At 34.4% G+C, this 15208-nt stretch overlaps 2 protein-coding genes across 2 annotated transcripts in view; one reads left to right on the top strand and one right to left on the bottom strand.

Annotated features, from left to right (window-relative positions):
- LOC132747915 (E3 ubiquitin-protein ligase TRIM71-like) overlaps positions 1-15208 on the bottom strand; it is a 56460-nt gene that overhangs the window by 33751 nt on the left and 7501 nt on the right. The gene's annotated exons all lie outside the window — the stretch shown is intronic.
- LOC132747846 (uncharacterized) lies at positions 108-9593 on the top strand. The gene is made up of 6 exons (XM_060737377.1): positions 108-116; positions 1675-2221; positions 6456-6610; positions 7122-7314; positions 7709-7848; positions 9157-9593. The coding sequence occupies exons 1-6, from the start codon at positions 108-110 to the stop codon at positions 9187-9189; spliced, it is 1077 nt and encodes a 358-aa protein (XP_060593360.1). The 3' UTR covers positions 9190-9593.

The following is a 15208-nucleotide window of genomic DNA, read 5'->3' as shown; positions in this document are numbered from 1 at the left end:
CTATGACTTGTTATATAAAAAAGTCTCGAATTTTCCAGAATTCTATTGAGAGACCACTCTGTTAAGAGACCACTTTTTGGCAGTCCCTTGAGTGGTCTCTTAATACAATGTCGACTGTAATTGTGAATGAATTGCAGTGATTTTTTGAAGAAATAAAATTTTATCATTTCTTTATCTTTAAGATGATTACTGCTGAAAAGAAGAGAACAAAGAAAAAAAGCTGTTTTACAAAAAAACATATTCCCATGTTACATTTAGATCTGTTCTGTAACTTTGCTTACACTTTAGCATTTATAATTGATATGATGTGAAAATGCTGAGAATAATAACATTGTTGACTTGCATGTATACATTAAATGTTGTTGTCTCCTACAATTTAGATTGTAGTAGACGCACCGCTCCTTTTATATACACCATTCCAATTTATCATTAAACATTAATACTTGCATAAAGTATAACACACATATATGTAAATGTTGCCCAACGTTTATGATGGCCTTGTTAAAAATTAAGTTATAAACAGGATAATACCCTTGAAGACTGTTTTATATTATTTTTGGCTCACCTGTCACAAAGTAACAGGGTGAGCTTTTGTGATCGCTTTTCGTCCGGCGTCCGTCCAGCGTCCGTTCGTCGTCCGTCCGTAAACTTTTACTTTAAATGACATCTCCTCATAAACCACTAAGCCAATTTCATCCAAACTTCACAGGAATGTTCCTTTGGTGATCACCTTTAAAAATTGTTCAAAGAATTTGATTCCATGCAGAACTCTGGTTGCCATGGCAACCAAAAGAAAAAAACTTTAAATATCTTCTTTAAAAAAATCTTAAGAGCTAGAGCTTAGATATTTGGCATGAAACATTTTCTAGTAAGTGTCTACCAAGTTTGTTCAAATAAAAGTCGTGGGGTCAAAATTGGCCCCGCCCCAGGGGGTCATTGATTTTCCCTATATGCCTATAGTAAAAACTTAAAAAATCTTCTTTTAAAGAACTCTAAGAGCTAGAGCTAAGATATTTAGCATGAAACATGTTCTAATGGGTGTCTACCAAGTTTGTTCAAATGAAAGCCTTGGGGTCAAAATTGGCCCTGCCCCGGGGGTCATTGATTTTCCTTATATGTGTATAGCAAAAACTTAAAAAATCTTCTTTGAAAAAACCCAAATAGCTAGAGTTTAGATATTAAGCATGAAACATCTTCTAGTCATTGTACAAAGTTTGTTCAAATAAAGCCCTGGGGTCAAAACTGGCCCCGCCCCGGGGGTCATTGATTTTCCATATATCTGTTTTGCAAAAACTTAAAACTCTTCTGTGAAAAAACCCAAATAGCTAGAGTTTAGATATTAAGCATGAAACATCTTCTAGTAAGTGTCTACAAAGTTTGTTCAAATAAAAGCCCTTGGGTCAAAACTGGCCCCGCCCTAGGGGTGTCATTGTTTTTAACTACATGTGTATAGTAAAAACTTAAAAAATCTTCTATGAAAAACCCAATGAGCTAGAGCTTAGATGTTTAGAGCATGAAACATCTTCTTATGGGTGTCTACCAAGTTTGTTCAAGCCCTTGAGTTAAAATTGGCCCTGCCGGGGGGGGGTGCTATATACAGGTGTGCGACCTCTGGGCCATCATTTATACAAGAAAAAATGTAAATTTTTGTTATAATATTGTTACTTATTTCAGGAAATTAAAACAGAAACTGTTGACTCTGTGAAAGTAGAGCCAGGTAGTTTTCCCCAGACTACATGTATGTCAAAAACTCCACAAAATCCTCAAACTATATCAACATCTAGAAAATTACAGCCTACATGTACATCACCTGTACTCTTTGAAGATGGTCAGACAGATGAACCAGCTCCTGACAGTGTAGATAAAACAAATAACCTTGCTGATTTAGATAAAGAACAGAGCATGAAAAAGAAACCGATTTTCAAGAAAAGGAATTCACTTTCTACAAAAACGCTTAAATCTGAGATTGAGGACTGTAAGAGAACATCAAAAGATGGAGATATTAATATCGATGAAGTAAATAATGATAAAGATAATGCTGATGATTTTAAAGAAGAGAGTAAAGGAGGAAGAAGGACTAAGCCTACAACAAGAGGAAAGGTAGATATGTCAGTGGTAGATAAAGTTCAACAGGGTAGAAAGAAGTCAGATGATGTTCTACAAGCAGCAAAAGATAAGAAGAATGTTGGGGAGGAGTTATTAGATGTGGAATCGGCTTCAGGTGATTATTTTTATTTATGTTTTTTATCATATACAGACTTACATCACTAAATTTCATAATCTTCTAAATGTTTAACTTTTTAGCTCACCTTGCACAAAGTGCAGGTGAGCTTTTAGGATGGCCAACCAAATGGCGTCCGTCGTCTGTCGTCCGTCCACATTTTAAATATTCTAAGGACATCTTCTATGATACCGCAAGGGCAATGTTAATGATACTTGGCAGGAATACTCTTTGTATGAAGCTCTATCAAGATTGTTCAAAGAATTCCATTTCATGCAGAACTCTGGTTGCCATGGCAACCGAAAGAAAAATCTTAAAATATCTTCTTTTAAAGAACCGTAAGAGCTAGAGCTTAGATATTTAGCATGAAACATCTTCTAATGAGTGTCTACCAAGTTTGTTCAAATAAAAGCCCTAGGGTCAAAATTGGCCCCGCCCCAGGGGGTCATTGATTTTCCCTATATGCATATAGTAAAAACTTAAAAAATCTTCTTTTAAAGAACCCAAAGAGCTAGAGCTAAGATATTTGGCCTTAAACATCTTCTAGTAAGTGCCTACCAAGTTTGTTCAAATAAAAGCCCTGGGGTCAAAATTGACCCCGGCCCGGGGGGTCATTGATTTTCCCTATATGCATATAGTAAAAACTTAAAAAATCTTCTTTTAAAGAACTGTAAAAGCTAGAGCTTAGATATTTGGCATGAAACATCTTCTAGTGAATGTCTACCAAGTTTGTTCAAATAAAAGCCCTGGGGTCAAAATTGGTCCCGCCCCAGGGGGTCATTGATTTTCCCTATATGCATATAGTTTTAAAGAACCCAAAGAGCTAGAGCTAAGATATTTAGCATGAAACATCTTCTAATGAGTGTCTACCAAGTTTGTTCAAATAAAAGCCCTGAGGTCAAAATTGGCCCTGCCCCAGGGGGTCATAGATTTTCCCTATATGCATGTAGTAAAAACTTAAAAAATCTTCTTTTAAAGAACCCAAAGAGCTAGACCTAAGATATTTGACATGAAATATCTTCTAGTGAGTGTCTACCAAGTTTGTTCAAATTAAAGCCCTGGGGTCAAAATTGGCCCCGTCCCAGGGGGTCATAGATTTTCCCTATATGCATATAGTAAAAACTTAAAAAATCTTCTTTTAAAGAACCCAAAGAGCTAGAGCTAAGATATTTAGCATGAAACATCTTCTAATGAGTGTCTACCAAGTTTGTTCAAATAAAAGCCCTGGGGTCAAAATTGGCCCCGCCCCGGGGGTCATTGATTTTCCCTATATGCATATAGTAAAAACTTAAAAAATCTTCTTTTAAAGAACTCAAAGAGCTAGAGATAAGATATTTAGCATGAAACATGTTCTAATGGGTGTCTACCAAGTATGTTCAAATAAAAGCCCTGGGGTCAAAACTGGCCCCGCCCCGGGGCTCATTGGTTTTCCTTATATGTGTATAGCAAAAACTTAAAAATCTTCTTTGAAAAAACCCAAATAGCTAGAGTTTAGATATTATACATGAAAAATCTTTAAGTAAATATCTACAAAGTTTGTTCAAATAAAAGCCCGGGGGTCAAAACTGGCCCTGCCCCAGGGGTGTCATTGTTTTTAACTATATGTGTATAGTAAAAACTTAAAAAATCTTCTTTTAAAAAACCCAATGAGCTAGAACTTAGATGTTTAGCATGAAACATCTTCTTATGGGTGTCTACCAAGTCTGTTCAAATAAAAGCCCTTGGGTAAAAATTGGCCCGGGGGGGGCGGGGGGCTATATACAGGTGAGCGACCTTAGGGCCATCATGGCCCTCTTGTTTTATTTTAGGTAAGCTATCTAGAATTAATACTACCCAACATATATATTACACTTATAATAAAAAAAAATTCAAACTACCAATGTAATGTGTTCTTAAAGAAACTCCTTTAAGTTCCAAAGGCCTAAAAACATAAAATTCTTAGTAAGTTTTTAAGTTTGAACAGTTGTAGACAATTTGTTTTGTAAAGTCATGTTACAGGGCAGTGATTTTTCAACTTTATAACAGAAGCCTATACAAAGCCTTTTCCCAATGGAAGGTTTTTAGCTCACCTGTCACAAAGTGACAGGGTGAGCTTTTGTGATCGCTTTTCGTCCGGCGTCCGTCCGTCCGTCCGTCCGTCCGTCGTCCGTCGTCCGTCCGTAAACTTTTGCTTTAAATGACATCTCCTCATAAACCACTGAGCCAATTTCATCCAAACTTCACAGGAATGTTCCTTTGGTGGTCACCTTTAAAAATTGTTCAAAGAATTTAATTCCATGCAGAACTCTGGTTGCCATGGCAACCGAAAGAAAAATCTTTAAATATCTTCTTTTAAACAACCCTAAGAGCTTAGAGCTTAGATATTTGGCATGAAACATCTTCTAATGAGTGTCTACCAAGTTTGTTCAAATAAAAGCCCTGGGGTCAAAATTGGCCCCGCCCCCGGGGGGTCATTGATTTTCCCTATATGCATATAGTAAAAAACTTAAAAGATCTTCTTTTAAAGAACTGTAAGAGCTAGAGCTAAGATTTTTGGCATGGAACATCTTCTAGTGAGTGTCTACCAAGTTTGTTCAAATAAAAGCCCTGGGGTCAAAATTGGCCCCGCCCGGGGGGTCATTGATTTTCCCTATATGCATATAGTAAACACTTAAAAAATCTTCCTTTAAAGAACTGTAAGAGCTAGAGCTTAGATATTTGGCATGAAACATCTTCTAGTGAATGTCTACCAAGTTTGTTCAAATAAAAGCCCTGGGGTCAAAATTGGCCCCGCCCCAGGGGGTCATTGATTTTCCCTATATGCATAAAGTAAAAACTTAAAAATCTTCTTTTAAAGAACCCAAAGAGCTAGAGCTTAGATATTTGGCATGAAGCATCTTCTAGTGAATGTCTACCAAGTTTGTTCAAATAAAAGCCCTGGGGTCAAAATTGGCCCCGCCCTGGGGGGTAATTGATTTTCCCTATATGCATATAGTTTAAACTTAAAAAATCTTCTTTTAAAGAACTGTAAGAGCTAGAGCTTAGATATTTGGCATAAAACATCTTCTAGTAAATGTCTACCAAGTTTGTTCAAATAAAAGCCCTGGGGTCAAAATTGGCCCCGCCCCAGGGGGTCATTGATTTTCCCTATATGCATATAGTAAAAACTTAAAAAATCTTCTTTTAAAGAACTGTAAGAGCTAAAGCTTAGATATTTGGCATGAAACATCTTCTAGTGAATGTCTACCAAGTTTGTTCAAATAAAACCCCTGGGGTCCAAATTGGCCCCTCCCCAGGGGTCATTGATTTTCCTTATATGCATATAGTAAAAACTTATAAAATCTTCTTTTAAAGAACCCAAAGAGCTAGAGCTAAGATATTTAGCATGAGACATGTTCTAATGGGTGTCTACCAAGTATGTTCAAATAAAAGCCCTGGGGTCAAAACTGGCCCCGCCCCGGGGGTCATTGATTTTCCTTATATACATAGCAAAAACTTAAAAATCTTCTTTGAAAAAACCCAAATAACTAGAGTTTAGATATTAAGCATGAAACATCTTTAAGTAAATATCTACAAAGTTTGTTCAAATAAAAGCCCAGGGGTCAAAACTGGCCCTGCCCGAGGGGTGTCATTGTTTTTTACTCTATGTGTATAGTAAAAACTTAAAAAATCTTCTTTTAAAAAACCCAATGAGCTAGAACTTAGATGTTTTGCATGAAACATCTTCTTATGGGTGTCTACCAAGTCTGTTCAAATAAACAAATAAAAGCCCTTGGGTAAAAATTGGGCCGGGGGGGGGGCTATATACAGGTGAGCGACCTCAGGGCCATCATGGCCCTCTTGTTTTTTTTATATCATGCATTTTCCCAAAAATCTTACACTTACACCAGCCTTTTTACTTCCCAAATTAACAATTTAAAGTGATAATGTTCCCCAAAATCAAGAGACTGATGCTTCTTCCCAATTATGTGAGAACAACCACTGCAAAGAGAGAAAAATGTGCAGCTCGACAGGGACCCTCGGAATCCCAGTCTGCTGCTTTACTGACTGAGCTATCCGTCTACTTACATATCTTCTCCCATAAATAGTGAACTATTCTGAGCTGTGAAAGTCAGTTAGAGCACCCTGGTACAAAGTAGCATAACTGATATAAAATGTGAAATTTTCCAAAAAACATTAGCTAACCTGATGGTCTTCATTCACATTGTTCTTCTGTTATTGTTACAAATAATTTGCAATCTTTCACTTTATTAAGGTAATGATGTGAATTCGGACGAGGAGTTTCTCAATACACGACGACGTGGTGGAAGGAAACGTAAATCAACAAGTAAATTTCAAGAGTGGTCAAAGCGGTCCAGAAAAGGTGTCATATACGATGATAATGAAAACACTGATGAAAAAGAAAATAAGGTAAAATTCTTATTGCAGGAAGATATAATAGTAAATTTCATTACTTTTACTTAATGAATAACTTTATGTGGATATTTCTGCGTGTCCAAAAGCTAGCGAATTAAAACAATTCAAGAATTTGCACTTGAGGAAATATTAGCGGATCTTGCAAGTTTAGCATTTAATGACAGGTTGGTTGATATTTATGCTAGAGTAAATTTTAGCGATTTTCGTCAATTTGTGTGAAGAAGAAGTCCATTTTCATCTAGCATGCTGAAGGTCTTCTTTCTCTTCTATAACTGATTGGTGCTTAAATAAACCATTAAAGCAAAGAAGTGTGTCTAGGGTCTTCTGCAATTTAAAATGGTAAAAAGGGCCCAAGGAAGTTCCTGTTCCCACCTCTTTCTGCAGAAGATGAAGAATACATTTGTATTTTTTAAAAAAAGCCAAACAAACTTCTATTTGTTAAATTTATGTTATATAACAGTTTTTCTATTGCTATTAATTTTATGCTTCATTTCCTATCTTTCAGGCCAAAAACCAGTGTTTATCATGTATAAAATGTGGTAATAAGTTGTTACCACTAGGCCAGTATGAGAAGCAGAAAAAACATCCAGAATTCTTGACCTGTGTTTTCAAGAAGAACACAGAGTTGATATATTTTCCCAACATGAAGACCAAGGATTGCCAATTACAAACAGTTGAATCTGAAACAAATAACAAAGGTAATTAACGTGTACTTGCTTGCCTAATTAACTATAAAAAAGTAACTTTGCATTTGAATTTAAAACTGTTCTTTGAATGAAAAGGATTTTTCCAATACCTTTATTGTTGAAGATTGAACACAGAGAAGATTGAACACAACTGAAGGGGCATCCGTTGCCAAGTGGTAAAAAGGTCATTGATACAAAGCGCTTACCACTTAACGCATAGGGTTTGAATACCGTTGCAGACTTTAGATTATTTGTGAGGAAGCTATCCAGCTAGCTTACGAGACTTAAGTTTCTATTTACAAAACAAACCAGTTCTGCTGAAACAGAAAACAACATTAATTATTCTTAAGCCCCAATGCTAGTCTTTACTATCAAAATTGACTGTATACATATTTTTGTTTTGCAGGTTTATTGTTGAACAGTGTATATGACGAGACATTAGGATGTTGTATACAGTATTTACAATGTATACAATGTAAGAATGATACAGTGATTGGAGCTAGAGTTCTGCTGGCAGATTCTACCTCACTGTATACAGCTGGACAGGTACTTGTCTTATTTTATACCAAATAAAAATCTCACTGGACAAAATCTTGTGTTTTTGACAGGATTCTTTATAATTTTATACCTTTTGAGTTTTTTATACCTGATGAGTTTAAGTTTGATAAGAATTGACCTCTCATGTTTGGAAATTATTTAGATAGCCGATGGAATGTCGGTGGTGGTTCTACTTATGTGTCTGCTAATATGTGAAATGATGCAAGGAGGAATTCCCCAAGGAGTTCCTCCACCAGTTAAGCTGAAAAGCAGCCATAACCCAAGTGTTGGTGCAACTTAACCCTTATCATGCCAACACCGAGATATCCCGGATTTCAAGTCCTTACCACAGCGGCCAACACCGAAATATCACGGATTTGTAAGAAATCCAATACACAATGGGGAATACACTAATCAGCACTGTCATACTGATAAGAAATAATTACCAGTGAATGCAGGAGAAATTATCTTAATTGTTTCTATAATCTGGGGTCAAGTTAAACATAAATAATCCCAGATGGTGTGAATGCTTTCAGTTTTATTCATTTGTAAAAAGTTCAGAAAAATGGCAGAAGGGTAAAATAGATAAATGCATGTGTAAGATGTCTTAGAACAATTGTTTGATGATGAATATATATACTATTTTAGTTCTAGTTGTAGTGACACTGATAATTATTTTGATCAGTCAGAAAATGAGCAGGAATATATTGAGGATTTATTACATAATTTGCTTAATAATTTTGGTACATTTTTACATTTCTGATGATATTTGTAAGCAACTTATAAACTAAAACTCAATGAAATAAAATAATTTTTATATCATTACTTAGATATTTTAATCTTCTTTAAAAAAATATATAGGTTTAAAAATCAAATAATAAAAATTAGGTAGAACAAGAGGTTTAAATCACCTAACCCCAATTAACCTTAACCCAGCTGTTGTTTACATAAATTAATTCGGCACTGCAGGTAGTTAGCAGTGGTAGTTTACTCGGCATGATAAGGGTTAAAACCAAACAAAACAAAAAAACATTTATAAATACTTAAGTTAAAGGGCTTTTTCTAGAGTCAGAGACACACAAAGTCCCTATCTTACAGAATGTCAATAGTTTGACTTGTGCCCGTTTGTGTCTGAAATACAGAGGGGCAACTGAGGTCTTTCTCCACCAGTAAAACTGGAAAGTCCCCATTTGACCTTTACTGTGTCAGTGTGATGTAAAAACCCTACCACAAAAGAACACACACTGTCCATTTCTATTCCATAAACGAATAATGAATGAAAATAATTATTTCTAATTATAACTTATCTTATTTCAGACTTGGATCCTGTCATCAGCTGCTAAGTTATGATGTAGATATTTCACTTCCAAGTTAATCTTGTCATTTTGACAGACTGGTGCTGCTATTTTCAGACATAAAAGGACTGTGAAAATAGGGAAGACTGACAATTGATCTGCCTTCAATCTTTTATCTTGCCAGAAGAGTGTCTAGTCACGCTAAATGGAGGTTTTTTTGTGTGTGAAAGAAATATTTCAAACCTTTAACCAGCGGGAAGTGAATGTTATTTAAGCCTTTGCCACCAGATATCGAGCAAAGTAAGCCTGCAATTCTGTACAGTCTGACCAGCCTCTACACTGTTGATATCTTAACTTTTTTGTATCTTGATATTGAAATCCCTTAAACTTTGAATAGACTGTTTCAAATTTGCAGTAGAGCAAATACATTACAAAAATTCAAGAGGTTAAGGTTTATCATTGAACCAAGTCTTGAAAGAATTACTGGAGGAAGTCAATATCTTCTATAACAGAATCTCAGTAAAAAAAATCCAAGCAAAGTTTGATATAAATTTTATCACATATGGAGCATGTCATTAAGAAATTTTATAATTATTATTCATTGCATGTTATTACTATTATGATATTATGAAAACTTGAAGTTATCCCCCTTGAATTGGTTGTGAGATGTATTTTTGTTCTGACACTGTCAATGCACACACTTGCAAAGTTTGGAATTTTTCAAAAAGTTCTTTGTAAATAAATGAATTTACCAGTATATTGAATTACAGCATGTGTATTATTGTTCTTTTATGAAGTATGTCCTGAATTGATTGAAAATAAAAATAGAGAGAGAAAAATCAGGACAATTACAAGTATATAAAAGTTAAGAAAATCACATAAGTCTCTTTGGTGTAAGTTAGACATAGCAATATTTTAGACCAAAAATTTTTATAACATTTTTTATTGGCGATATCAGTATATTGACTTGCAGGTTTTGATTGATTATAAATCATGAAATATTTTTATAAGAGTTGAAGACCTGTTTAGAATAATAATACAATATTCATGTTCATGAGTAAATAGAGGATATTTAAGTTTTTCTTTCTTTAAATACAGGATTTATTTTCATGATGTGTAGTTGAAACAGGAAACAATATTTTTATGCTCCCCGAAAAAATTTCGGGGGAGCATATAGTCGCCGCCTTGTCCGTCCGTCTTTCCGTCCGTCCGTCCGTCCGTCCGTCCGTCCCCTTTTCTTGTCCGGGACATAACTTTGAAACAACAAGAGGTATCAACATGAAACTTTGTAGGTAGATAGATCTCATTGAGTAGGTGTGCAGTGCACAAGAACCGTAACTCTGCCTTGCCTAATTTTTGAATTATCCCCCTTTGTTTATTTTACACTTTGAACTTTGTCCGGGACATAACTCTAAAAGTATAAGAGGTATCAACATGAAACTTTGTAGGTAGATAGATCTCATTGAGTAGGTGTGCAGTGCACAAGAACCGTAACTCTGCCTTGCCTAATTTTTGAATTATCCCCCTTTGTTTATTTTACACTTTGAACTTTGTCCGGGACATAACTCTAAAAGTATAAGAGGTATCAACATGAAACTTTGTAGGTAGATAGATCTCATTGAGTAGGTGTGCAGTGCACAAGAACCGTAACTCTGCCTTGCCTAATTTTTGAATTACCCCCCTTTGTTTATTTTACACTTTGAAATTTGTCCGGGACATAACTCTAAAAGTATAAGAGGTATCAACATGAAACTTTTTAGGTTGATAGATCTCATTGAGTAGGTGTGCAGTGCACAAGAACCGTAACTCTGCCTTGCCTAATTTTTGAATTATCCCCCTTTGTTTTTTTTACACTTTGAACTTTGTCCGGGACATAACTCTAAAAGTATAAGAGGTATCAACATGAAACTTTGTAGGTAGATAGATCTCATTGAGTAGCTGTGCAGTCCACAAGAACCGTAACTCTGCCTTGCCTAATTTTTGAATTATCCCCCTTTGTTTATTTTACACTTTGAACTTTGTCCGGGACATAACTCTAAAAGTATAAGAGGTATCAACATGAAACTTTGTAGGTAGATAGATCTCATTGAGTAGGTGTGCAGTGAATAAGAACCTTAACTCTGCCTTGCCTAATTTTTGAATTATCCACCTTTGTTTTTTTTTACACTTTGAACTTTGTCCGGGACATAACTCTTAATGTATAAGAGATATCAACATGAAACTTTGTAGGTAGATAGATCTCATTGAGTAAGTTTGCAGTGCACAAGAACTGTAACACTGTCTTGCCTACTTTTGGAGTTATTGCCCTTTGTTCATTATGACACTTTGAACTTTGTCTGGGACATTACTCTAAAATCATAAGAGATATCAGCATGAAACTTTATAGATAGATAGGTCTCATTGGGTGGAAGTGCAGTGCTTTAGAATCATTACTCTGCCTTGCCTTATTTTGAAGAAATTGCCCTTTGTTTATTTTTACCTTTTGACTTTTGTCCTGGACATTACTTTAAAACATGAAACTTTGTAGGTAGCTAGATATAATTGGATAGAACTGCAATGCTTAAAGAACCTAAACAAAGCCTGGTCCAATTTTGGAGTTATTGCCCTTCGTTCATTTTTACACTTTGACTTTTACCCGGGACATAACTCTGATATCATCAGGAAACTTTATAGATAGATAGATCTCATTGAATAGAAGTGCAGTGCAAAAAAACATAACTCCGCTTTGCCTAATTTTGGAGTTTTTGCCCTTTGTTCATTTTTTTTATACTTTCCTGTGTCCAGAACCTTCTCGGGGAGCATCACCCGGTTCAACCGGTTCTTGTGTTGAAAGGTTGTGAATGCTAAAAATTATTCTGTGTAATATTCACCTGTTATTTTAATGAGCATTTACATAAATTTATCTCTTGAAAAAATATTATATATTTCAATGTAATATTTAAGTTTTGTTCTTTCATCAAATGTCTTAATCATATGTTGATTTCTTGTATATTTTTATCAATTCATCATTTATACTTGCATATCTTTATGTCTTTACAAATTTTAAATAACAAATACCCCAAATCAAGTTTGCATTTAGTAAGAGTTGTGACCCTTACTTGTAAGGCTAACATATACTTTTGCAGGTGCATATTAGTGTCATTTTCTGTGTTACTGTTTTATTCTTTAAGAATAGCAAGGTGGTCAGTGGCCATAACTACACTTTTCTTCTTGTAATGTATATTTCTTTGTTTGAAAGAGGAAATTAAAGGGATGTCTTCAAATAAGAGTGTTTTTTTTACATGTTTGTTTCAAAATCTTTTAATTTTTAAAAGTGCCCTACTGCTAGACAATACACTGTGTCCTGGCTAGCCGTACGTGACTCACACACGGCTAGCACATAAACATTGTTGTTTATGTTGAACCACGAGTATAAAAAGCGTTTTTGCGACGGACGCGCCCTCAGGCGCGTTCAGAGCTAAGTCATCTACACATGGGATTTCGTTGGCTACACTCGCGCAATGTGTCCTAAACCGATTAACAGCCCAAGAAATAGTACATGAATTTGATCCTTCAAAACTCCCATACTTTGTCTGGATATCTTAATGTCTTCCATATTTAGCCTTTTCAATTTCAAATTAAGTTATCAAAGTTAAAATATGAACGTATATTAATGATAAAAACGTTATAGTCCCGTAGTATTATTGCGCATTATGCAAATTACTGCTGAAACGATTTACCGCTGTGGGAAAAGTAGGACAGCAAATTATACTACAATAAAGGTGTAACCTCTGAGTTCCAAGACATTATTAGTAGGAAATAAATATTTCTACATTATACAAAACATTATTATTAACAAATCAAAAGTTTTTCGTGACTCTAGGATAACTCGCGCATTAATAAAAGAAGAACTATTTTCGTGACTCATACCGCGGGTTTAGCTGAATATTCAGCAGTTATTAATATATTAGATTCAGTACAATAGTTAGTATAAATATCTTTTTTTGAAAATGCATGTAAGAAGAGAGTTTTCAACACTTTACCGCCATGTAGTCTTTCATGGTAAGGAAGTTATAATATCAGTTCTACTTCCGATTCTTGTGGTTTGTTTACATATTTTTCTAGGTTATGATATGAATTAACCTTCGCTATTCTAAAAATAGATTCTGCTTCACCTGTTCTGATTTTTGGACAGGCGATTAGGGAGTACACATTATACATGTAATTAATAAACCAGCGGATTACATGCAATACTTTTAGAAATTGTATACAATTGTAACAAGTTGAAAATGGAATTTAGTGTGAAATTGAAAAGGACAACTAAACACTGTAGTGCTTAAGTGACATTTAAATTAAAATAAAAACGATGTGCTCTGGCCTCTACATCTTTACCTTGTAAATAAAAAAAAATCTAAAAAATACACTATTAATTGCTGATGATTTTAACCAAATTTTTTTTAATGAGACATATTATCCAAGAGAAATAAAAATACAAATGACTTATATTTTATTGTCTATATGCCGACTATGATATAACAGGAAACAATTCTAAATAGCATTCTCAAATGTATAATGTATTATGTTTGAAGTTTATTTGCACGGATTTATTTTAGAAATATTTCGTTGACAGTTTTTTTTTTCTATTTACATATCATTTCTTAGAATAAATCGATAAGGACACTGATTTACAAGTTTGACCAGAGTTTTTAGGCATGAATTTCATTCTGTATTTAAGTGCTTGAAAGTAGAAAATCTGAATTATATCAGTTTGGGACACAAAATATATTGCTCTACAAATCTCGAACATGTATGGAACAAATTTTCTCTGTTATATATTTTGTGTTTTGTTTTTGTTTAAAAGAAGCCTTAATGTCTCTCCGGTTGCATGTCCGTCGCATTCAGTGCTGCAGCACTTTGATTTATGTTTGAAAATCACTCCGCAGCTTGAAAAACTTGAAGCATTACCCGGTAGATTTTGCTTTTTATTTTGAGCATGGCTCCAGAACTTTAGGTTTTTAATTAGGTATTTAAACTTATCGATTATTATTTTGATAACTTATAAGTAAGAAAATCTTTTAGAAATACTTTGGAACAGAAGTTTGATTTTACTACGGAACTTAAGCATTTCAATATCAAATGCTCGAAACTTAATTAAATAAATTGTTTCTAGAAATGTTGTTAGTTACGGTCTTATTGTTTACTAACATTAACGTAGTAACTTACGCAATTAGGTTAGATGGTTTTTTAAATGTTTCATTTTTAGCTCGACTATTCGATAAGAATAAGTAGAGCTATTGTAGTCACCCGAGCGTCGGCGTAACCACTTATGTTAAAGTTTTTGTTATAGTTTAAATATTTTCAAAGTCCATTGACATATGGCTTTGAAACTTTGCACACTTGTTCACCATCATTACCCCAACCTGTAAACAGGAGGAGGTAACTCTATCAAGCATTTTGACAGAATTATGCCCCTTTTTCGACTTAGAATTTATGTTAAAGTTTTTGTAATACCTTAAATATTTTCCAAGTCCATTGACATATGGCTTTGAAACTTTGCACACTTGTTCACCATCATGACCCCAACTTGTAGACAGGAGGAGGTAACTCTATCAAGCATTTTGACAGAATTATGCCCCTTTTTCGACTTAGAATTTATGTTAAAGTTTTTGTAATACCTCAAATACTTTCAAAGTTCATTGACATATGGCTTTGAAACTTTGCACACTTTTTCACCATCATTACCCCAACCTGTAAGCAGGAGGAGGTAACTGTATCAAGCATTTTTATTACTATCAAGCACTAAGAATAGTCGAGCGTTGCTGTCCTACCGACTGCTCTTGTTGTAACTTGTTGTATAATTTAAACCATGTTTAGCCACCGACACTTCATATTTGCTCTGCAAATTTTAAAATGAATACATGTAATATTACACAAGAAGAGAATGTTTGATAAGAAAGCCTGTTGTATTATAACATTTATATGCTGATGAATAAATGTGCATAGTTGAATACCTGGAATGAAATTCGTTAACTGTTATTCTTATTTTATTACCGATAAGATTTTTTAAAAAGCGTATAACTTCCTTATTATAAGTC

This window comes from Ruditapes philippinarum, unplaced genomic scaffold (genome assembly GCF_026571515.1).
Source record: "Ruditapes philippinarum isolate M1 unplaced genomic scaffold, ASM2657151v2 ctg2311_1_1_1_1, whole genome shotgun sequence".
Taxonomy (NCBI): Eukaryota; Metazoa; Mollusca; class Bivalvia; order Venerida; family Veneridae; genus Ruditapes; species Ruditapes philippinarum.
The sequence above is the reverse complement of the archived record's forward strand: the minus strand, read 5'-3'. Positions and strand labels throughout refer to the sequence as shown.